The sequence below is a fragment of the Onychostoma macrolepis genome, chromosome 03 (assembly GCF_012432095.1).
Source record: "Onychostoma macrolepis isolate SWU-2019 chromosome 03, ASM1243209v1, whole genome shotgun sequence".
Taxonomy (NCBI): domain Eukaryota; kingdom Metazoa; phylum Chordata; class Actinopteri; order Cypriniformes; family Cyprinidae; genus Onychostoma; species Onychostoma macrolepis.
The window spans coordinates 53,344,845-53,370,144 of record NC_081157.1 but is presented as its reverse complement, the minus strand read 5'-3'; the positions used below and the strand labels follow the sequence as shown (position 1 = coordinate 53,370,144).

General features: G+C 40.6%; 3 protein-coding genes across 3 annotated transcripts in view; 1 reads left to right on the top strand and 2 right to left on the bottom strand.

The window, feature by feature from the left end:
- Positions 1-25,300, bottom strand: part of LOC131536473 (gastrula zinc finger protein XlCGF57.1-like) — a 298,340-nt gene that overhangs the window by 113,028 nt on the left and 160,012 nt on the right. The window lies entirely within an intron of this gene.
- On the top strand, positions 5,400-16,338 carry LOC131536532 (zinc finger protein 239-like). The gene is made up of 4 exons (XM_058769530.1): positions 5,400-5,522; positions 5,769-5,884; positions 14,743-14,904; positions 15,349-16,338. The coding sequence occupies exons 2-4, from the start codon at positions 5,800-5,802 to the stop codon at positions 16,203-16,205; spliced, it is 1,104 nt and encodes a 367-aa protein (XP_058625513.1). The 5' UTR covers positions 5,400-5,522; positions 5,769-5,799; the 3' UTR covers positions 16,206-16,338.
- LOC131536567 (myb/SANT-like DNA-binding domain-containing protein 4) lies at positions 8,794-11,305 on the bottom strand. The gene is made up of 4 exons (XM_058769599.1): positions 10,180-11,305; positions 9,974-10,094; positions 9,774-9,842; positions 8,794-9,645 (listed from the first exon to the last, which is right to left on the bottom strand). The coding sequence occupies exons 1-4, from the start codon at positions 10,472-10,474 to the stop codon at positions 9,426-9,428; spliced, it is 705 nt and encodes a 234-aa protein (XP_058625582.1). The 5' UTR covers positions 10,475-11,305; the 3' UTR covers positions 8,794-9,425.

The following is a 25,300-nucleotide window of genomic DNA, read 5'->3' as shown; positions in this document are numbered from 1 at the left end:
TTACCTGGACCAGCCATCAGCTTCCACCCGTGTCCTGTTGAAGGTCGTAAGAGTGCTTCTTCGAAATGACAACCGCACTCTTGACACTTACGCAGTATTGGACGATGGATCGGAACGCACTATGTTACTTCCAGAAGCGGTTGACCAACTTGGATTACAAGGTAGACCGGAGGATCTTGTCCTTCGCACCATACGGCAGGATGTCCAAACGCTGAAGGGATCCTCTCTCTCGTTCTGCATAATACCCTTTGCATATCCTAAAAGAGGCTTTCGGATTACAGAGGCATTCACGTCACAGCGTCTCAGTCTGGCAGATCACTCCTATCCCATCTCCATGTTAAAGAGGAGGTATAAGCATCTGGCAGGCCTCCCTATCAAACCATTTGAGCAGGTTAAGCCCCTTGTTTTGATAGGAGCGGATCACCCACATCTGCTCACCCCTATCGAGCCGGTGAGGTTGGGCCCACCAGGAGGGCCTGCAGCGATCCGTACAAGATTGGGTTGGACACTTCAAGGGCCGGCTCATTTCATCGAAGGGACGGCATGTAGACAACAGTGTCTCTTTACCCGTGTTTCACCACAGACCACACAGTTGATGAGGAATGTTGAGAAACTCTGGCAGATAGATGTGCTGCCATTCCAAAGTGAGAAGACGGTAGTCATATCGAAGCAGGACAAAGAGGCAGTGGAGCTCCTGGAAGTAATGACAAGGAGAGTGGATGTCGCTGGCATTCGCAGGTATGCCACTCCGCTGCTACGAAAACGGGATATGCCCCTGTTCCAGGCCTCCAAAGAGGCCGTTCTGCCAAGCTTAAGAAGTACAGAGAGGCGATTGGCTAAGGACCCTCAGCGAGCCAAAGCTTACTGCGAGGCGATCCAGCAGCTAGTACAATCAGGAGCGGTCAAGAAGCTGGGCCCCGATGAGATCACGACAACCGGTGAATCGTGGTACATACCTCATCACCTAGTCAGCCATAATAGGAAGAATCGACTTGTCTTCAATTGTTCCTACCAGTTTCGTGGGCTGAATCTGAATGATGCTCTTCTTCCAGGCCCGACCTTAGGTGCATCTCTTCTTGGTGTCCTGTTGCGTTTTAGGCAACAAGCAGTAGCAGTCTGTGGGGATATTAAGGGAATGTTCCATCAAGTCCAGCTTCTGCCAGAAGACCGACCTCTTCTCAGGTTTGTGTGGAGAGATGAAACGGAGAATCCCCTGATATCTTGAGTGGCGGGTCCTGCCTTTTGGGACCACCTGCTCACCTTGTTGCGCCACCTTTGCTCTTCAACGGCATGTCAAAGAGCACAGTGTTCCCGAGGATGGCGTTAGGGACTCGGTTGAACGCTGCTTCTATGTTGATAATTGCCTCCAGAGCCTGCCGACTGTAGCGGAAGCCAAAAGACTGGTGGACAATGTCAGAGAGATCCTGGCATCAGGTGGGTTTGAAATCCGCCAGTGGGCGTGTAACGTCCCAAGCGTCATTGCCCATCTGCCGAAGGAGGCAAGGTCGGACAGCATGGAGCGGTGGCTCTCACATGATGATACTGGCCTGTCTGAGTCAACCCTTGGACTTAGTTGGCATTGGGAATCGGACACCTTGGGGTATAAGAGCCGACTGCCGGACTATAACATACTGACTATGCGCAACGTATAGAGTTCTAGCTCGACAGTACGATCCCCTGGGGTTCTTATTACCCTACACAACCCGCGCCAAGTTACTCGTTCAAAGGATGTGGGATAAGCACCGTCACTGGGACGACCCACACCTTCCACAGGAGCTCGAACAAGCTTGGAGAGAGTGGGAAGCCGAGCTCCACCTGTTGCCTCGTATAACCCTACCCAGAGCTTATGTTCCAGCACAGGTGAATCAAACCGCTGTCTCTCGACAGATCCACATATTCAGTGATGCTTCGGAGAAAGCCTATGGCTCAGTTTCTTACCTGCGTACTGAGGACGCTCAGGGCCAAGTCTTCCTGTCGTTCCTGGCAGCGAGATCAAGAGTTGCTCCCCGACGGAGACACTCAGTTCCACGTCTAGAGCTCTGCGGTGCCCTAACTGCAGCCCAGTTGGCAAAGGTGTTGGAGAATGAACTGACTTTAAAGATTGACCAGATCATCCTTTGGAGTGATTCCACTATGGTGCTCACCTGGTTACGGTCAGAATCGTGCCGTTATAAAGTATTTGTGGGTACTCGTGTCGCCGAAATCCAAGAACTCACCAACCCAGATGCCTGGCGATATGTAGCTTCCTCATTGAATCCCGCTGATGATGTCACACGGGGGAAGACTTTGGCAGAGCTAGCCTTGCCTAACCGCTGGAGCCGAGGGCCCTCGTTCCTCCTTAAGGGACCCGATGACTGGCCATCCCAACCCCCTGAGCTACTTGATTCAGATCCGTCAGAGTACAGAAAGTCAGTCTCCTGTGGTATAGTGACAAACGTGGCCTGGTGTCTGCAAGGAGACCAGCACACTTGGAAGGATCTGGTTAAGGCAATAGTACTTGAACTTCACGGGGCGGCTGGACAAGGAAACCCTGTCACTGCTTCAGATTACCAACAAGCAGAAATGATGATCTGCAAGAGAATCCAACATGACTGTTTCCCTGAAGAACTGCATAACCTTAAGGAAGGTAGGCCGGTACCTAACAGCAGCGGCGGGCTGAAGTTCTCGATCCTGCGTTCAACCATCCGATCATCCTGGATCCTAAACATCCAGCCACCAAGCTCCTGATACAGGAGTACGACACTCGTCTTTGCCACCCGGGACCTGAACAGGTATACGCAGAAATGCGCCGCACCTTCTGGATCCTGCGTGGGAGAGAGGCGATCCGTCATATGCAGCATCTATGTAGGGAGTGTAGAAGATGGAAGGCTAAACCATCGGTGCCCAAGATGTCAGACTTACCCGTGGCCCGTTTGCGTCTTCATAAACCAGCTTTCTACTCCACAGGTGTAGACTGTTTTGGGCCTTTCCAGGTGAAGTTGGGACGCCGCTCTGAGAAGAGATGGGGCATTATATACAAATGCCTCACTACGCGAGCGGTGCACCTGGATCTTCTACACAGCATGGATTCAGACTCCTTTCTAATGAGCTTCAGGAGGTTTATTGCCCGTAGAGGTACACCAGCTGAACTCTACTCGGACCAGGGCACTAATTTCAAGGCAGCAGAGAAGGAGCTGCGTGAGACATTTGATGGTCTATCCTCAGAGCTTCAACAACTTCTAGTGAAGCAGAAGATTGCCTTCCACTTCAACCCCCCAGCAGCTCCCCATTTTGGTGGAGCATTGGAGCGAGAAATACGATCGGTCAAATCTGCATTGTATACGGTTATAGGAGCACAGCCGGTCTCCGAAGAGGTACTCCGTACCGTCTTACTGGAAGTTGAGGCAATATTGAACACAAAGCCACTGGTATATACCTCATCCAATATTGCAGATCTGGATGTAATTACTCCGAACATGCTCTTGAACGGGCGGCTGGATGGTGCTTTACCCCAGGTGGTGTACAACAAGAGCGAAGGCCTGAGCAGAAGAAGATGGAGGCACTGTCAGGTTTTGGCAGATCACTTCTGGTCGAGGTTTATAAGGTACTATCTGCCAACCTTACAGCATCGGCAAAAGTGGCATACCACTAAGGTGGATCTGGTGGTCGACTCTGTTGTTTTGTTGATGGACCCACAACTTTTATAGTTTATTATTACTTATTACCTATTTTAAAAACCATATAACCATGGTAATGAGGACCATGGTTTTACTTCTTGTGACCACCATCCTACTAAATCAGCTAAACTGGATTATGAGCAAGAACTTATTTCTTTTAAGATGTTTAGTTCTAATGAATTTTAATTGAAGTAAAATGTTACTTCCATAAGGGCCTGATTAAAGAAAAATATCAGTGTCTTATATAAATTAGGTGTTTATTATTTACAAATAATAAAGTTCTTAAACAGAGATTCACCCAAAAATGAAAATTGTCATTCTTTACCCAGCATCATGTGATTCCAAACCTGTATGCATTTCTTTCTTCTGTGGAACAGAATTTAATAAATCCATACAGTAGAAATCAAGGGTAACCAAAATGGTTTGGTAACATTCTACAAAATCTTCTTTTATGTACAACAGAAGAAAGTAAGTCATACAGGTTTGGAACGAAATGAAGGTGAGTAAATGATCACCAAATTTAATAGCAGTAACTTTCCAGCAGTCTAGCTCAAAATCAATACTTTTCAAGTGCTTTTCTATGTGACAAAAATGCATTATTAAGTTTGTTGCATTAATAATCCCCACCCTTTCAGCTCTGACCTCTTCAATCCACTGTAGTGCACTGATGACTGCCACAGTTTCTGCCGTATATACAGATAACTGATCTGATAGTCTTTTGGAAATATTAATTTTAAATTCTGGGATATGTATTTCAATTCCCACACATTCCTGTTTGTTCTTGGATCCATCTGTAAACATTTTGAGATAATTATAATAACTGTTTCTTAGATAAATGCTTGTTTTAACTCCCACTTCCTCCATTCTCCATTCTTTTTTTCTTTTCCATGATACTAACATCTGTCTTTGCCTCTGGAAAACCATGGTTGCGTAGTGAAATCTAAGTCTTCCATTCCATATTCCCTCGCTCTCTCTTCCCCGTTCCATCCAAACCCCTGAAACTTAGAATACTCCCAGCAATCCTTTACCGTCTCCTTTGTAGGGACTTGAGTTTGTCTCTATTCACCTTAGAGCTGAAAGAGGAGAGCCAAGAACTGAATGAAAATGAAGAGAAGTACCTGGTTGAGAAAAATCCTGATTTCGTAACGGAAGAAAAATATTTTATTTTTTTCATTTTTTTTGTGACAATTTTTATAAAGTTGTACAAGTAAACCCCAAAAAGGTGAAAACACACAAAACAAGTCATCGAATTATTTCCTTTGTGGTCCTTTTTTATGTCCAATGAAAACTATTGTTTGCATGTGTTTATCTTTTTTTTTTTTTTAAGAAATCCCTATTACGTTCTTCACTCAGTTTTTCACCACACTCATCTACTATAAGGAATATAAATCAGGGAGGACACACACAATCACAATTCATTTTTCCTGTTGATAACTTTTTGTAAAATGTTACTTTTACCATTGATTATTTTACCGTATTTTATATTTTACCATTGTTTTTTTTTGTTTGTTTTTTTTTGAGTCTGTTGCCCTATATAAAATATTTAATTATATAGACAAATGTTTGTTGAATTAAATATTGATAAATCTATTTTTATTTTTTATTTTTTTAAATCAAATAAGTAAAATAAGTGTGAATGATTTATAAAACCTCACAGATTGTTTTCATTCAACAATAAAAATTTAAATGTGTTTTTCACCAAGAATTTAACTCTGAACATTGTCGATATGCTTTATTATTTGTATTTGAATATGTCTGCACTTTTCTGATTTTAGCGTATGAATGGGACTTTTATTTTGGAGGGGGAGATATGACATCATAAGGCTGTGCCAGGCTCCTGCTCTGTTGTGATTTGGCTGAAGAAAGGTTTGTGTTTTGAGCATTTGAAGTGTTCCAAACTGTTCTGGCAATTTTATGCTTCTAATGAGAACTCTTAAATTTATGTTTTATTACTGAATGCAACATTGTAATGCTTTGTATAACATTTTAGAATGTTTTATTTTTTCATTTAATTTTTTTTAAATGAAAGGAAAGTGCATCTGCACATGAGTAACACATTTAGTTTGGACTTATTTTCTTTGTTAATTATTCTCATCTTGTCCAAACTCACAGAAAAACATCCACGTGACACACTATTATAAAGATGGCGTTTATTAAAGAGGAGAGTGAAGACATAAGGATTTCAGAAGTATTCAGCATCAAACATGAAGATACTGAGGAACAAACAGGTCGGTTTCTTTCTCAAAGCTGAACTCAGTCATTTGATTCTTATTCACAGTACAGCTCTACAGAAATTAATGGTATTTCTGAAGAATGTCATATGATTTTCCTAATTATGGCTTTTATTTGACCTGGAGTGTAGGCCAGGGCCAGTTGTAGACATTAGGAGCCCCCAATAAATACAACATTACTTTATACAACATTTCATTTTAAATTTTGTATATTTTTACTTAGTAAGTTTGGAAAAATTACTGTTTAAAATGTTTTTGAAAGAAGTCCCTTATGCTCATCAAGCCTGTATTTAGCCTATTTGATCAAAAATACAGAAAAAAACAATAATATTGTGAAACATTATTTTTAAATATATTTACATAAAAACATATATTTTAAAATATATTTCTGTGATGCAAAACTGAATTTTCATCAGCTATTACGCCGGTCTTCAGTGTCACATGATCCTACATAAATCATTCTAATGTGCTGATTTATCATCAACTTTAGAAATAGTGCTTAATGTTTTTTTTTTTTTTTTTCATTATTAAAAAGATGCTTCAAAATAAAAATATAAATCTTTTATAAGAATATAAGTGTTCCCTATCACTTTTTATCTATTTAACACATCCTTGCTGATTATTATTATTTGTTTTTGATCAAATAAATGCAGGCTTCATGAGTATAAATTTCTTTCAGAAACTTTAAAAATAGTAATGGGTCCAAACTTTTGGCCAGTATTGAATCAGAGTCAGAATGAGCTTTATTGGCCAGGTATGTTTACACATACGAGGAATTTGTTATAGTGCCAGAAGCTCCACAGTGCAACAGAAAGACAGCGACAGGACACAGATAATAAAAGAGTAATATACAAGTAGGCAATGTACAAAATAGCAAAAACACAATATATAATATAGACAATTGACCTATCGGTAAGCCCCGCCCCCCTTAGTTACTGTTGCTACCTCGGACAAACAAACAGAGTTGCTCACTGTCTTTCAATGACAGCTGCAGTGTGAAAACCTTGTCCCACGATGTTTTCGCACAATTTTGGACACAGAAGGCCACCAAATGGGAATTAAATATTCAATGGAGAGATTTATAAAATATTTAAAAATAAATACGGTGGGTAACTCGAAGCGAGGGTTTACATTTTACAATGCAAGCGGGAGAAGTCTCATATTACGGTCGGTCATCACGATCGTGGATCAACACTGTTCATGTATCGCAGGGTACGATCAAATTAATGTACGTTTAACCAGTTTAATATGGAGAGGCACTGAAATGTAGACCTTCATTTATGTGTTTTTGACCTACACTGTACAAGACGCGAGAACAGTCCGCAATTTAAGATTGTACGTTAGCATGGACTCACTAACTTTAACGTTAGCTAGTTTTAGCCAGAGATACCTTGCTAAAGCACAAGATAACATTAACGTTCTGCTCGAGCAGATGAAAACTGTAACTTAATGAGTGTATGACAACCAGAAAATGAACGTGTTTGTCTTCATTTGTATTGGGGTGAATACTTAGGGACATTTTGCTCTGTTTTGTTTGGATTCAGGAAACGTAATAAAATAAATTATATCGCCCATCCTCTCAGGATACCTGGAATCAGTGTTACGAGTACCCCAGGCACATCGTTTTTCCAGTTTTGAAGCATAAACCTCATGAAACCGATGCGAGCTTCGGATCTTCTCATGTTTCTCTGTGGCGCTGAAACCTAAAGATGTCCGAGTTCCGCTCCCCATGCAACTGATACTCGACTGCTATTGGCTAGTCTGCGTTCGAGGGGAGGGGCTTACCGATAGGTCAATTATGTGTGTACAGGTCTGATATGTGCAAATTTGAAATAAAAAAATAATGTGGTGAATAAATAATGCATAATAGAGTTGTGTGTTCCACGTTATTGTCAAGTGTTCATGAGATGGATTGCTTGAGGGAAGAAACTGTTTCTGTGCTGGTCATTGTGGTGCTCAGGGCCCGGTTGCATGAAAACCCTTAAGATAAGAAATCCCTTAATTATAAGGTTAAGGGTACCCTTAGCGAAACATGGGTTGCAAGAAAAAACCTAAGGGTTCACTTAAGGGACGTTAAGGCTGTCACTAAAGTATTTCCCTTAATTGCTTAAGTGTTCCTTTAAGTTCTGTTATGCGTTGCTACAAAGTCCTTAGTAACCGTTTCACCTTTAAAAAATTAAGGGACCAAAATAGCTCCCTTAAGTCATCTTTTACTTAAGCACAATGGCTGATTTCATGCTCATTGAAGAGGAGAAAGTACCTAGGCGCATTTTTAATGATCGAAATAATCCATTGGAGACTATGAATGATACGCAGTTATTGAGGGAATATAGGTTTGACCGTCAGTCAATCCTTCGTCTCACCGCAACGCTTGAGCCTGATCTTGAGCACCAAACCCGATGAAGTTGCGCAGGTTTTTTTCGCTTGCGGTACTTTTCAGTCTGTCATTGGCGACGTCTTCATAGTACACAAATCCACTGTCTGCAGAGCTGTCCATCGAGTGGCCTTAGCCCTGTGTCGCCGAATTGACACACATGTCAAATTTCCTTCCAGAGACGAGCAGGACGTATTACCGCAAAAACTTCCATTCTATAAATGTACAGCTGATATGTGACCCAGGCAGCAAAATAACAAATGTTACTGCTGAGTGGCCCGGCAGTACCCATGATGCACGCGTGCTGTCTGAAAGTAACATTTATCGGAGTTTTGAGGATGGAACACACAGGGGCTTACTTTTGGGGGACAGCGGCTATCCTTGTCGTTCATGGCTGATGACACCTTTTAGAAATCCAGTAGGAGCTGCACAGGTAAAATCAATTTAAATAACCTATTTAAGCTATTTAGATAAATAAATCAATAAAAGTAGTGAAATGTTGTGTAACTTAACTTGTATAACTTGAAGTTAAAGTAGTGTAACTTATTGGCCATCATTTTTAGTGTATCATCTTTCGTTTTTCATATTGCAGGAACGATACAACACTGCTCTAACAAAAACTAGAGTAATCATAGAAAGGACGATTGGCCAGCTTAAAAGGAGATTTCACTGTCTTCACGGAGAGCTACGTCTGGAACCAACAAAAGCAGGGAGAGTCATCATTGCATGTGTCGTCCTGTTTAACATATCAAAAGACTTTGGTGTGCTCATGGATGAACATGCTGACCCTGATGAAGCAGTGCAGCCAAATCAAGATGTGGAGGATGCAACAATGGAGGGACACGCTACCAGAGACATGCTCGTGCAAACATTTTTTTCCTAAAGTGGGCTGAATATGTTCTATAATAAACTGTATATAAAGTTCCAGATTAGATGCTGTATAAATTAATAAATTAACAATAAAACTAAGTAATGTAAACAGACTTCAAAATATGAAACTACATTTTTATTTATAGATTAAAAACAGACATTGAAACATTTACAATAAGCAATTCACACAGGATTATTATATAAAGAAAACTTATATTTATGTAGGCTAGTATGTATGTATTTCTGTATATTACGAATCATTTGAATAAATATCCTAAAAGATTAAGGTTTGTGTTATGGTTCACTTATTGGCTGTAAAGCTATTAATCCCTCATGAGCAAGTTTGTTAATTTTGTGTTGGAGTATTATGTTCTGCATATTCAGGTTTTCCTTTTTCATTTCTAATTTGGAAATCTCCAACTCTGCTTTCCTCTTCTGCAGCAAAAGAACTTCTCGCTGAAGTTCAGCAAGCCCTGATGTAACTCTTCCCAATCCTTTCTCCTCAGATGAATGTCTGAAAAAAAACAACAACTTTATATTTAACCTAATATAAACGAATTATGAAACATTGTTTGGTTTTACTCTTTTATTTGTTACCGAATGCAACACAGATGTCACTAATAACCTATAGCTGTCGCTAACCTCGTGGCTGGATGGGTAGGAGTGGGGCTTGTCGCTCCTGGAACATTTTCCCAGTTTGGGGTTGTTAGGCTGAAAAAAGAAAAATATATTATCATTATTATTATTATAGCATCTACCCAACTCTGTATACTACAAAAGAGACCATCTTTGAAAGCAAAAGACATTTAACAAAATGCATTAGCGTCATTGTGTTATTTTACCTGCTTCCCGAGCTGCTTTGAGGAACGCCAACAATACCGACAAGGGTTGGAGAATCCTTCCCTAGTATGTCTTGTACCAATTTCGCTGTCTCGGACATGTCCTGTGGTGGTGGCCCTCCTCCTTTATACAACAACATTTGTTATTACACCAGGCGCGCTACAATATATCCAGTCACGTATCAATTTAAATGTAACTCGTAACTCACCGGTTTTTCCAGATTCTTTTTTATAGTTGTTTATTTCTTTTCTTGAGTTCACAACTACGTTTTCATACTTTTTCATGACTTCTTCTACTGTGCGCTTGACTGCAAGGTTTCTTGAATTGATTTTGTCCGTTATCTCCTGCCAGGCTTTCGTCTTGTGTAAATGAGTTACAGATGGGTTATATCGACTTCGCAGGGTGTTTTTTCTTTTACCGTATTCTTCCAAAAGAATGGCCTTTTCGTCCTCAGTCCAGTTGGGTTTACGTTTTTTATTTTCTGTAATTTTATTACTCTCCATAATGCCAAAAATATTTTATAGCTGTAGTTGTAAGGTTAGGTTTGCAGTCCGTTATGTTTATAGTGTGATATGGAAGAGTAACTATGGCAACCACAGCTCGCATTGCCGTGCGCTGCCAGAAACTACAGTGAAACGCTTAGTTTAAACACTTAGGTAAGGGTGACGGTTAAGACGTTTGTTGCAACACTCTTAAGGAAATCCCTTGCCTCAGGAATTTTTTCCCCTTCAGGGATACCCTTACTTAAGGGCTTTCATGCAACCGGGCCCAGAGCTCTGTAGCGTCGACCAGACAGCAGCAGTTCAAAGAGGGAGTGTGCTGGATGTGAGGGGTCCATTGTGATTTTCTTAGCCCTTTTGCTCACTCTGGATGAGTACAGTTCTTGGAGAGTGGGGAGGGTTGTACCAATGATTCGTTCAGCAGTCCGGTCTACCCTCTGTAGTCTTCTGAGGTCAGATTTGGTAGCTGAGCTGAACCAGACAGTTATTGAAGTGCAGAGGATGGATTCAATGATGGTGGAGAAGAACTGTTTCAGCAGCTCCTGTGGCAGGTTGAACTTCCTCAGCTGCCGAAGGAAGTACAACATCTGCTGGGCCTTTTTCACATTGGACTCAATGTGATTATCCCACTCCAGGTCTTGAGAAATTGTGGTGCCCAGGAATCTGAATGACTCCACTGCAGTCACAGTGCTGTTCATGATGGTGAGTGGGGGGAGAGCAGTAGGGTTTCTCCTGAAGTCCACGATCATCTCCACAGTTTTGAGCGTGTTAAGCTCCAGGTTGTTAAGACTGCACCAGACAGCCAGCTCCTTAACCTCCTGTCTGTAAGCAGACTCATCACCGTCCTGGATGAGGCTGATCAGTGTGGTGTTGTCTGCAAACTTCAGGAGCTTAACAGAGGGGTCTTTAGAGATGCAGTCGTTGGTGTAGAGGGAGAAGAGCAGTGGGGAGAGGACGCAGCCCTGAGGAGCTCCAGTGCTGATGGTGCGGGTGCTGGATGTGTATTTTCCCAGCCTCACTAGCTGCTGCCTGTCTGTCAGGAAACTGGTGATCCACTGACAGACAGAGGTGGTGACGGAGAGCTGTGTCAGTTTATTCTGAAGGGTGTCCGGGATGATGGTGTTAAAAGCGGTGCTGAAGTCTACAAACAGGGTCCTCGCATAAATTCCTGGTCTGTCCAAATGCTGCAGAACATAATGCAGTCCCATGTTGACTGCATCATCCACAGACCTGTTTGCTCTGTAGGCAAACTGAAGGGGGTCCAGTAAGGGTCCAGTGGAGGCCTTCAGATAAGCCAAAACCAGTCTTTCAAATGATTTTATGAGCACAGACGTTAGAGCCACAGGTCATTAAGTCATTAATTTTGGGTTTCTTTGGGACGGGGATGATGGTGGAGCGTTTGAAGCATGAAGGGACTTCGCACAGCTCCAGTGATCCAGTTGAAGATCTGTGTGAAGATGGGGGCCAGCTGGTCGGCACAGGTTTTTAGGCAGGCTGGTGACACACCGTCTGGGCCTGGTGCTTTCCTTCTTTTGTTCTTTCTGAAGACCTGGAGCACGTCATCTTCCCTGATCTGAATTGCAGGTGTGGGGGAGAGGGGGGTAGCTGGGGGTGTTAATGGTTGTGTGGAGAGGTGTTCAGGGTTGTTTTTTCAAACCTGCAGTAGAACTCATTCAGATCGTCTGCCAGTTGTTGTTTCTCCACAGTGCTGGGGGATGGTGTCTTGTGATTGGTGATGTCTTTCAGAACTTTCCACACTGAAGCAGGATCACTGGAAGATAATTTGATCCTTAGCTTATCGGAATTATTCCTCTCTGCCACTCTGATCTTTATATAGGTTTAACTGATGTCAGTTTCTGTCTGTAGATCGGAATAAGATGAACCAAAGAGTGATCAGAGAGTCTTAAAGCTGCTCGTGGGACAGAGTGATATGCATCCTTTATTGCTGTGTAACAGTGATCCAGTATATTACTGTCTCTGGTGGGACATGTAACATGCTGTCTGTATTTTGGCGGGTCACGGGAGAGATTTGCTTTATTAAAGTCCCCTAGAATGATTAAAACAGAGTCCGGGTGTTGTTGTTCTGTGTCGGTGATCTGATCAGCTAGTTTCTGTAAAGCTGAGCTCACGTGCGCTTGCGGTGGGATGTAGACACTCACGAGAATGAACGAGCAGAACTCCCGTGGCGAGTAGAAAGGTTTACACAGTTGATGAAAAGTGTTTCTAGATCTGAACAGCACATCTTCTTTAACACTGTTACATCTGTCCACCACCTTTCATTGATGTAGAAGCATGTCCCGCTGCCGCACGATTTCCCTGTTGAGTCCACATCGCGATCTGCTCTGATCAGCTGGAAATTAGGCAGATGTAATGCGCTGTCTGGAATGGCGCCGTTCAGCCAGGTTTCCGTGAAACACAGAGCAGCAGAGTTTGAAAAGTCCTTGTTTAACCGGGAAAGCAGAAGGAGTTTGTCCGTTTTGTTGGGTAGAGAGTGGAGATTAGCCAGATGGATGCTAGACAACGGCATTTGAAATCCGCTCTGTCTGAGTTTCACGAGCGCCGGCTCGCTTCCCCGTCTGTGCGTCCTAAAGCGTCTAAACAGCGCCGCAGCTCCACCGACTACTATGTTCAGCAAAACATCCAAATAATCGAAAACCGGTTGGAGATTTTGTGGTGTGTTCTGCCAAATGTTCAACAGTTCTTCCCTGGTGAAACTGATCGTGTTTGACAAACAAAAAAACAGGAAAAACTAACAAAAACACTAAAACAACTGGAGAGCCAAGCACAATGGCTGCCATGCGCTTAAAATAGTATCTGTGCAATCAAGTCGACGATATCGCTGGAAATGAAGTGTCCCCAACTGAGCAAGCCAAAGGCGACAGCGGCAAGGAAACAAAACTCCATCGGTGACAGAATGGAGAAAAAAACCTTGGGAGAAACCAGGCTCAGTCGGGGGGCCAGTTTTCCTCTGACCAGACGAAACCCACAGTTTGTTCCAACTGCAGCAAAGTCAGATTGTAAGGGCTCAACTGGTTCCTGTGGTCTTTTCCCGATGGCTGTCTATGTGACGAGGTCCTCACTGGGGATCTGTCTCTGGGGTTCATCTAGGTGCCCTGGTCTCCTAAATGTTCAGGGCTGTAGAGGTCATCTCTAGGTGCTGATCCACCATCTGATCTGGATACGGACTGAATCGGGTGGCTACGGTGACCTCGGAATGAGAAAGAAACAAACTAATATTAGCATAGATGCCATTCTTCTTACGATGTAACGAGTACATCGTGTGTTATGGGGAGTGTTCCCGGTTCCGGTTGATCTAATTAATGCAGCCTAACAATCCTTTAATGGATTTGAATATTAGAAGCATATTAGTGTGTTATGTGTACGCAAGGCTAAAGAGATGGGTCTTTAATCTAGATTTAAACTGACAGAGTGTGTCTGCCTCCCGAACAGTGTTAGGTAGATTGTTCCAGAGTTTTGGTGCTAAATAGGAAAAGGATGTGCCGCCCGCAGTCGATTTTGATATTCTAGGTATTATCAAACGGCTGGAGTTTTGAGAACGCAGCGGACGTGGAGGACTATAATGTGATAAGAGCTCGCTCAAGTACTGAGGAGCTAAACCATTCAGGGCTTTATAAGTAATTAACAAGATTTTAAAATCTATCCGATGTTTGATAGGGAGCCAGTGCAGTGTTGACAGAACCGGGCTAATATGGTCATACTTCCTGGTTCTAGTAAGAACTCTAGCTTGTTTATTAAGTGTGCAGAGCAACCACCCAATAAAGCATTACAATAATCTAACCTTAAGGTCATAAACGCATGAATTAACATTTCTGCATTTGACATTGAGAGCATTGGTCTCAGTGCTGTTTAAAATCACCAAATAGTTCTGAAACAGCCTGTGACAAGTATAGAGAGTCTCTCTCTTGCCCCCACCCACCCATGCACGATAATATCGTGTATCGGCGATCTCACAGGCTGGCGATATGACGATATGAAAAATGACCATATCGCCCAACACTAGTGTCATCAGATTTCTGTTCATGCTTTCATTTTTCATTCTTACTGTTATTTAGAAAGACAGACAACAGAAATACATAGAATTTGTGAATTATCACTTATGTGTGAGTGCAGTGTTACTGAATGAGCATTTTAAAGTGATGTGCTCTACACTCTTACTTCTGTGTCGACACTCTTTTAATATAGTGATATAATGATTTGCAGTGCCTCTTTGATTTCTTGTTGATTTTGGCAAATCTGCTTCTTCCACACAGATATTCAGCTGGAATATTCCCATCAGTTTATAAGTGAAGACGAGCATCAAAGCATCAGGAAGAAATCTGTAAAGACTGAGTTTATTAAAGAGGACAGAGAGGAGCTGAGAGATCCAGAACCCTGCAGAATCAAACACACTGAAGATACTGAACAACAAACAGGTTGCTGTTTATTTTTCTATCTTTATTAATAGTGCTGATGGTTATAATGTTTAAAGTAGTTTTAGATTTTGTTTGTTGTAATTGGAAAATTCTTTAAAGATCTTCAATAATATAACTAAATCAAATAAAAGGTACACATTCTATGAACTGGGTACTTTTTTGCAAGAACATTATTTGTTTAAAAGTAAAGTTCTTCCTACAGAAACATGGGATTTGTGCCTATTATGTTTTAAAAATCATAATTCTAAAATCAAGGTACATCATTAATGGAAAGTTGCAGGGACGTGTATATAAAATGTACTAGATGTATTTATAAAACTGCATCAAAGTATCAAATTTTGTATACCAATTGTCTATTTTCCACTCTTACATCAGGGTTCAATTTATGTCTTTTCACTTTTTTATGAGTTACTGACAAAGGAACTGTTTTTTATTTTATTTCAGAGTTGAATGAAGAAAATGAGGACAATGAAGAAATAAGTGAAGTTGCGGAGAAAAATCACTTCAAAACTGGAGAAAAACTTTTGAATTGTTGTGAAAGCAAACAGACAATATTAAGGAAAACAAGAGCCAAGGGATCTTTCACCTGCACTCAGTGTGGAAAGAGACTGAAATACAGATATAGTCTTGATGTTCACATGAGAGTTCATACTGGAGAAAAACCTTATAAGTGTTCACGCTGTGACAAGAGATTCAGTGTGTCATCACATCTGAAAACACATGAAAGGATCCACGCTGGAGAGAAACCGCACGCATGTGATCAATGCGGCAAAAAATTTTTGTGGGCTTCAAACCTGAAGCAGCACCTGAGAGTTCATACAAAGGAGAAGCCACATTCATGTAATTTGTGTGGAAAGAGTTTTTCACAGCTACAAAGTTTGAAAATGCATCATAAAAAACACACTGGTGTGAGAGAGTACGTGTGCTTTGAGTGTGAGAAGACCTTTACTACCGCAAACTATTTAAAACTGCACCAGAGGATTCACGCTGGAGAGAAACCTTACAAGTGTTCACATTGTGACAAGAGATTCAGTCAGTCATCACATCTGAAAAGACATGAGATTGTTCACACTGGAGAAAAACCTTACACGTGTTCACACTGTGACAAGAGATTCAATCAGTCAATACATCTGAAAACACATGAGAGGATTCACACTGGAGAGAAACCTTACAAATGTTCACACTGCAAAAAGAGTTTCAGTGATTCATCAAGTCTGAAAACACATGAGAGGATTCACACTGGAGAGAAACCTTACAAATGTTCACACTGCAAAAGAGATTCAGTGATTCATCAAGTCTGAAAACACATGAGAGGATCCACACTGGAGAGAAACCGTATCACTGCACTGCATGTGAGAAGCGTTTCAATGATTCAACTGCTCTACACAGACATACAAAAAACAATCACAGTAAGGAGATCATCTTCAGATCTGATGCAGCGTCCTCACCAAATGTGACACAATAATGCACCAAGCAATACAATATAATCTGGATAAATCTGTCATAACAAGCGACATGACAAAGAAACATTATCTAAAGTTTTCAAAGTTCATCGTCATCTTCAAAACCAGCAGATTCAACTGAGATTCAGATCAACTCAAAGATAAAGTTCCTCCCCAAAGATAATGTCAAAAAGTTTAATTCTTGTATGCCATTTTATTTTGTGGTAGACAGTGTGCTGTCTTATGAGTTTCAAATTATGTGCAATTATCTTATAAGTCACTTGTAGTTTGCTTACTGTCTTATGAAGGAAAGTAATAGTTTTTACAAACCGTTCTTGTTCAGGGAGCTGAAGAAGAGACTGTAACACTTTTAAGAAAGACTGAGATTTGTTTTAAATTTTGTTCTTCACTGTTGTTTTTAAAATGACTAGTTATTCTTCCACTTATGATGTATTTAGGAAATGCAGATGCAAAATATAATGTCATGTAGCTTTGCAATTGATCCTTCTTTGCTTCTCTTTGTACCTGGTATTAAACTGGCTAAATTATGAAATATTGTAGATAGATTTTTAAAGTGTTGTTCAACCCCACTTGTAAAATCTTGTCCAGGGCTTATGGATGAAAATGGCCTTTGGCTAATTCTGGTACATTTACAGGAATGTTTTATTAATGTACAATGTCCCTGTCAAACTAAATTTTTTTAAAAATTAGCTTATCAGTGGTGACTGTCAAATTGATGTAGATATGGCAGAAATGTATGGTAAAAATCAGTTAATGTAATCAAACAGATGATGAACACTTAACAGCAATGATTAAATTTTGCAATCAAACTTAAGGCAAAATTTGGTAGTTATGTTGTTTGAGGATTGACATCATCTCTTCTCAGGTGTTCTGGATCCAGAATGAAGCTTGTGAAATTGCTAGTTACCACCACAGCATGCAAATCCCGATAGTGTGATAGAAGACTAGTTAGGTACGCAGGAGCTAAACCATTAAGGGACTTTTAAACAAGTAGTCATATTTTGTAACTGATACTTAACTTAATAGTTAGCCAGTGCAGAGAAGTTGGGGTTGAATGATCATATTTTCTAGACCTGGTAAGGACTCTAGCCACTGTATTTTGGACTACCTGTGCATTGTTTAGTGAAGATGCAGGACAACCAGCTAGCAGTGCATTATACAATAGTCCAGTCTAGAGGTCATGAATGCATGAACTAGCTTTTCTGCATCAGAAACAGGTAACATGTTCTGTAACTTTGCAGTCTTTCTAAGATGGAAGAATGCTGTTTTTGTAACATGGGACATATGATTTTCAAAAGACAAGTTTTGATGCAAATTGTAATCTACAAGATTCTGTGTACTGTTTCGGTCCAGTAAGAAGTATCTATCTCCGGGCTGTCAGGACGACGGCTTGGCAGCTGACAGCGGGCGGGAGTCACAGAGCGGGCTTCTTCGCTGGCCGTGGCGCCTCTTCCCAGGTCCCCCATGCTTTCCTCTGCACATCCGGCTCCTGGTGAAGGACCCTGGTCTCCCTCCGCTGCGATAAGCAGGAGCTTCACCTGGGACACCTGAGCATCATGCAGCACGGAAGCCGCCTCACCATCTGATGCACATGCTTTGTTAGACAGGTGGCGGTGACCCTGCATAGCTTTGAGGGGAGGCTGATGTCCAAGCTCAGGGTCTTGGCCATTGCAGGACACAGGTGACGGTTTCCTTGATGGGGGAGTACACACCACGAGCCTCCACCCCATCCACATGTGTGAAAATGGCCTGTGTGTTGGAATGGATGCACGGTGATTGGGGCTTAGACCGCTCCTTCATGAGCTGCTCATGTACGTTGGTAAGAAGGGGACAGACACCCTAAAGTCAATCTAAAATACCAGGAGTCGAGCTTACTCTTGGCAGGCTTCTCCAGGGGGCTCCAGGTAAGCTCATGCTCCTGGATAGCTGTGGTCATGACCCTCACCAGCTCCTCCTGGAGGTCTGGCGGCCCCTCACTGACTGGACAATCATGCTCCGTTACCACCCAATCCTCTTTCTCCAAGGCCGAGATGGGTATCGAGTCCTTGTCTTCTTCCTCCTGGCCGAACAACACAAACTCCGCAATGTTCGGTGGAGAGTGGAAGCCGTCCTCAGGGAAGGTGACTGGGGAATGGGGTGAGGGAAGAGCCTCACCAGCGGCCTCTCCCCAAACAAGCCATGAGCCACGTTGCGGCAATGCAGTTCTCGTGCTGATCTGGCGGTTCAATGGGTCCCGTGCAGGTCTTACAAAATGAAGCCATTCTTCAGGTTGTTCAGAAGTAAAACAAGCAGGTGAAGGAGAAGATTCTGATGCAATTGCTTCATGCATTGCATTTTATACTGCCTCCCGAGCTAGTCAATATTTGCATACGATGCATCAGTGGTCTCAAACTCAATTCCTGGAGGGCCACAGCTCTGCAGAGTTTAGCTCCAACCAGCTCCAACTCACACCTGTTTGGAAGTTTCTAGTAATCCTGAAGACCTTGATTAGCTGGATCAGGTGTGTTTGATTAGAGTTGGACCTAAACTGTGCAGAGCTGTGACCCTCCAGGAATTGAGTTTGAGTCCAATGCGATACATACTTTGTAAAAATTAGCCAGTCAATTGGACTAGCATGAGCCAATATAACTTCAGGAAAGGTTGGAAGGGAAAGAGTTTCCATAGCAGAGAGGAAGCTTCATAATATCGAGTGGAGCTCGAGAGGGAACCAGTATCTTACCAGCAAAATTTAGATGGATGACGATTGTAATTAAGCAAAACAAATGTGATGATTTCTGAGAACTTTTTAACTGCAGACATACATTGTGGTACAGTACACATATTTGGAGTTTCCCTTATTTGGTCCCTTATTTTCTTATAAAGAATCACAAATGTACATTATTTTCCATTTCTGAAGTTAAATGGCAACCCTAATGATGACATAATTATATTTTGACTCCCCCGACAGCAGCACTTTGCCAAAAAAAAAAAAAAACGCCAGTTGTTGGAGATGCAGGCAAAAATACAATGAATTACAAGGCTGCAGAGAACAGTGCACTATGGCAGACATACATACTGAGGTTTTAATTGTATTATTTTAATCTAGTCGGTCGTGAACTAAAGTCATGAAACTCCAGGGCTGAAAATGAGTCCCACTCCGACCCAGGAAGAGACTGACGTGTTATTTCTCCTTTCTGTCACACTGACACTCTTCTCTGCTGACAAAAGCAATAAAGATTTCCGTGTGGAAAAACTGATTACTGCAAAATAACTTCAGTGCACATGTGCGACCTGAGCGTACAAAGTACGCGCGGTTACAAAAATTGGTTGGTGCGCATACTGTGCATGTCCTGATATTGCCGAGTAAGACGTGTTCCTGGGTCAGCATATTTTGTTGACCCTGGAACAACATGTTAATCCAAAAATATAATTTTAACCATATTCCTACACCTAAACCTAACCTTACCCGTGAGTAAACCCTAAAATCAGAGGAACTGATAGATGAATTACACTGATGTACAGGCACCAAACACTGATTGTAATCCTGAACTTCACAAAAATTATAAACTGGTTCTTGAAATCTGATTGGTTAATCACAATGTTGTTCCTTTAACACGTCGCACTCGGCAATATCAGGTTGTGCACGTACTGTTCTGATGACGCAACTCACGTACGCGTAAAAAGTGTAGTTTGGGCTTAAGGGACAAGGCCGAAGACCTTTGTTGGATGCCCGTGGTCATCGTTCTAAACTCAGGGCTGCTGAAAGGGTGTGGCGCAAATCAAAAAATCCTACTGACCTTAATGTGTATCAGTCACTCCCCTCTTCCTTCTCTGCTAATGTCTCCACTGCTAAAAGGACATACTATCATAACAAAATTAACAATTCGTCTAACACTCACATGCTCTTTAAAAGATTTTCCTCCCTCCTTTGTCCTCCTCCTCCCCCTCCTTTATTAACTCTAACAGCTAACTACTTTGCCATGTTCTTCATTAATAAAATTAAAACCATAAGTGCACAATTTTCCACACCACAATCTGTCAAGCACATCTTAGTATAGCATGAAATTAATGTATGTTTTAAATACATTTTTTATATATTTATTTTTCACTAGGGAAGGCATATGTAAAGACTTTTCAATCGCCGATTCAATTGAGATTACGTTTTCGGTAAAATTCAATTACATTCAATCATGATGACTTCAATTCAAGTTGATGTAAGGGCTTTTTATGTGACTGTGCGTTCACACCAGATGCGACTTGCGCGAATAAATCTTTAACATTTTGAGTTTACTCGCTTCATTCGCGCGTGAAATTCAAGTCACAACAGATGCGAATTCGCGTCAAGGAGGGGCTTCTGCCAGGCGGCTCCGGTCTCATTATACTACACTGGTCCAATCACAAATAACTATTTTTTACTATACTATTGTGAGTGTATTTGCAATAGGATATAATTAGAATGAATGTACAAATGTTTGCCATAAGTAGCCTATTCTAGTCTTAACATAGAAATAATATTTTTATGTAACAAATAGGCTATAAATTATGATTTACTATGTTGTGCACAAAGTAACACACCAAGCAAGATCCTTTTTATTCCTGTTTCTATAAAAGTACGAAGATGTATCGTACAGCTCAGGTATCCACATACAACGACGATGATTTTGTCCTTCATTGTTGTTTCTGATTTCTGCCTCCCTCGCTACGTCGTAATCACGTCACTACTAGAGCAAGCTCCTGATTGGTTAACGTGGCGCGAATTTTCGCCAAAGTTCAGATTTTTCAACTTGCGCCACCTCATTCGCGCGAACCGCACTGCAAGATGTCTATTCGCGTCTTTGCATTGACTTAACACGTAAATCACTCGCGCTTAACGCTTCATTCGCGTCTGGTGTGAACGCACCTTCATACTTTATTTTATCACAATGGATTTTTATTTCTTTTAAACTTATTAATGCAGTGTTTTGTTCATATTGTTAGTAGATGTGCCCATGTTTTTATATACAAAATTGAATAAAACATTGTTACTAAAAAGGCGCCATGTGACTTAAAAAAAACAAACAAAAAAAATCTGATTAAATGTTAAAATAGTGTTCAATAAGTATAATGTCATCCATGTGTGTACACATTTTTATTATAAATGATTAAAATAAGTACAAAAAATCTGATCAAACTGTGGTACATTTTTGTGTTGGGCCTCCTGTAAAGTTGGTGAAATGTTTCTTACGTCCTTCTGGGTCTCAGCCCTCGATATAGTGTTAACACAGAACAGATTGCTTGAAAGCAGCTTTACAATAATAAACCGGAAAACACATGGATAACATTGTGAAGTTTATTAATTATGAAACATTTAGTCTCACCTGTAATATGGTAACATTTCCCTTTACCACTGTACTAAAAAATATTAAATATGAACTGCATGTTTGCAGCACAGCATACATTTTTAAAATCTAAAACAATATCCCATGTTAAATGGCTAAGCCATTGATTTGATGTAAAATGTTGATTAGGTCGACAGCATTTATAATAAGACATGGTGACAACATGAGAATGAAAATAATGAAGCAAAATGCTCTGGATTTCTCAGAATCTGGAGTGAATAATACACAGAAGATAGATACAGGAAGAATGAAACAGCACTTCCGGTGAGGTGTAAACATTAACCTGTTTGTGGCCAACTGTAGACTTGTGTTCAAGTGAAATGATGATTGCTGAAGTACTGCATCAACATGTGCTTTACTGTGATTTTCACTTTCAGATTACTGCAGGAGCATTTTAGTTTTAACACCATCACGCCTTCTTACAGGTAAGAATTACACAATCATATCTGACTCGAGACACTTCAACAGTTTCGCCCAGTGTTGTCATGATTATAATTGTCATTTTTCTTCTCCCGAGGAACACAACGAAAAGATGGATTCCAGTAAAACTGACAGACATTATCACTTTCAATCTGCTGAATTGGTCCTGTTTTTGAATGCCTACTCTTAAAAAAAAAATTTGTTGTTGTTGAGAAACTGGGATGGTGCCCCCCCTGGGAGTTGGTGCCCTACGCAAACTACGTACTCTGTGTATAGGGAGCAGCGATACTGATATCACTGTATCATCTTCTCTTGTTTTTTCTCTGTAATCTACAGATGTTCTAAGTGGCCATGCATTATTATTTTTTTCTCATGATCACGGGAAAATTAAAATTAGGACATAACAAAAAGTTGTTTTCTCGTTATCATGACTTATTTTTCTCGTGATCTCGACATAACAAAGGTTGTTCTCAAGTTACACAACTACGCCAACAGGTGGCAGTATAGAACTACTGATGGGGAGTTGTATACTGTATATCCACATAGCCTACTGTACGCCTCTTCGTTATCGCTATAATTTGTGCAGTTCATTACTGACATTTAATTAACTTCTAAATTTTAAATGCTTTAAAATGCTTTTAAATTTTTTAATTTTGCTTTAAATTGTATCTGTTATCTTACGTTATTACTGCTGCACGACTCATCAGTTTCTCATTTAGGCTACAACGACGTATTTGTAATGTGCATCTTTATTTTTAATATTTACCGTTAACAAATGTATATTAATAAGAAATGTGATATACATGTGCATAATTTAGTTCAATGATGTTATACAGTGTTGTAGCCTAATCTTTTGTATTTTCTACATTTCTTTGTAAACCAATCAATACCTCCCCAAAGTTACTATGTACAATTATTTACAGTGGATAGCAAATGAGTCCAAGCATGGGCAATCCAGAATCAAGGTCAAAGAACAGGCGGGAGTCAGTAATACGAACAAATAGCAAAGCAAATTAACGGACAACAATCAATTTCTCACAAGCAACAAAATCCCTCCTGAGATGTGTGTAAACCTGGAGCCCAACTACAAGAAACGTCTGACCTCTGTGATTGCCAACAAGGGTTTTGCCACCAAGTACTAAGTCATGTTTTGTGAAGGGGTCAAATACTTATTTCACTCATTAAAATGCAAATCAATTTATAACTTTTGAAATGCGTTTTTCTGGATTTTTTGCCGCGCTCCTGCTCTTTTGTGATTCAGCTCAACAAATGTTTGTGTTTTGAGCATTTGAAGAGTTTAAGTCAATCCAAACTGTTCAGGCAATTTTATGCTTCTAACAAGAACTCTTAAATGCATGTTTTATTAAAGCAGTAAGCCCCAAGAAGCCATGGTTTACAGTGAATTTATAACAGCTAAGGGGCGTTGTTAGGCACGACGTGAAGCTAGTTAAGTTAGTAACTTAATAAAACAAGCTGTGTTACTACGAGGAATGAGTACCTCAAAATGTAGATCTGTATGCTGATGGGATACTGCTAGATGATTTTAGTCCGTTACTAACCTGACGCAGGAAATACGGTAACAAGGATACAATGCAATCTACTTGAGTCAATAATTACTGAGTAAACAGAATGGAATCAAATTTAACAATTTATTATCAGTCAGGTAAATATGCATCATGCCAATTCAAAGATATCAAATCACCAGATTCTCAAAGATAAATCTAAGAGTAAAAGATGCATACCTGATCTCAGAACAATACATAGTACAAAGTGTACACACTGTACACTACAGAAGCGCCCTGAACTTCTCGACAGATTTTCTTTAAGTACCCAGAACAAGACAAACATGCCCCGAAATGAAGACTGGAACTAACAATTGGAATTTGCATTAATCAAGTCCAAGACTTGAGAGTTCACACCTTTTGGGACATATGGCAGTTCTTATGATCTGTATTACTCTTTAGTATACATCTTGTAAGATTGAGACCATTGTACCAGTCGCCCTGAGACAATTCAAATGATACCAAACATGACTGTAAATATCACTCGCATTCATGTAGAACATGATATTATTGATCATTCTGAGTAAGCTGAGTGAAGGACGATGGTGAAGGGACAGTGGTTAGCTGAGAAGGGACTTTTCTCACATCTTCTCTCAGTGGGATGTCAAAACCAATGTCTGTAGGTCTGGATCATCCTGCTTTCATCTTATTTTATATTCTTGCCACAGCAGTATGTCTTAAATACTCACAGCAGCGTATCGTATCGGTGTATGTATTGGCAGTAGCAAGGTCCTGTACTAATCTACAACTTCAGCAATAACCAGCAGCAGCGTAGCAGATCTATTCCACCAAGACCAAATACATTAACATTATCATATCCATCACCATGCTAAAATCTTCAGAGAGTTATCATGATTGAAATATATATGTGCGTGTGTGTGTGTGTGTGTGTGTTTGTGACAAATGAGAACATAGATGTGTATAATAACAAGGGTATGACAGGTATTACAAGAAGAAGGTGACTTTTCAGGACATTACCCCATGTCCCCACTTTTCAAAATGCTTATAAATCACACAGAATGGAGTGTATTGAAAATCTTAAATAGCAGACAGTCTCCTGTAAGGGGTAGGGTTAGGTGTAGGACAATAGCACATACAGTAAGTACAGTATAAAAACCATTACACCTATGGGATGTCCCCACTTTTCACAAAAACAAACGTGTGTGAGTGACACTGGTCCACAAAACCAGTCATAAGGTTATTTATTTATTTTTTTTGTGATGTTTTTATTCACAATTTTGCTGCATCGATCACTCTTCATGGAACATGATCTTTAATTGATAACCTAATGATTTTTGGCATAAAAGTAAAATTGATAACTTTGACCCATACAGTGTATTGTTGGCTATTGCTACAAATATTGCTACAAAATTGCTACACTACTTATGACTGATTTTGTGCTCCAGGGTCACACACACACACACACATATATATATATATATATATATATATATATATATATATATATGAAATTTATGTGAAATTTATGGAAAATGTAAAAGTTCATGCTACAGTGCTATTATATCATGAAAGTAGGGCAGTAGAAGCATGCAATGGTGATTTCTTCATCTCAAACTATGTCTTGAGACAAAAG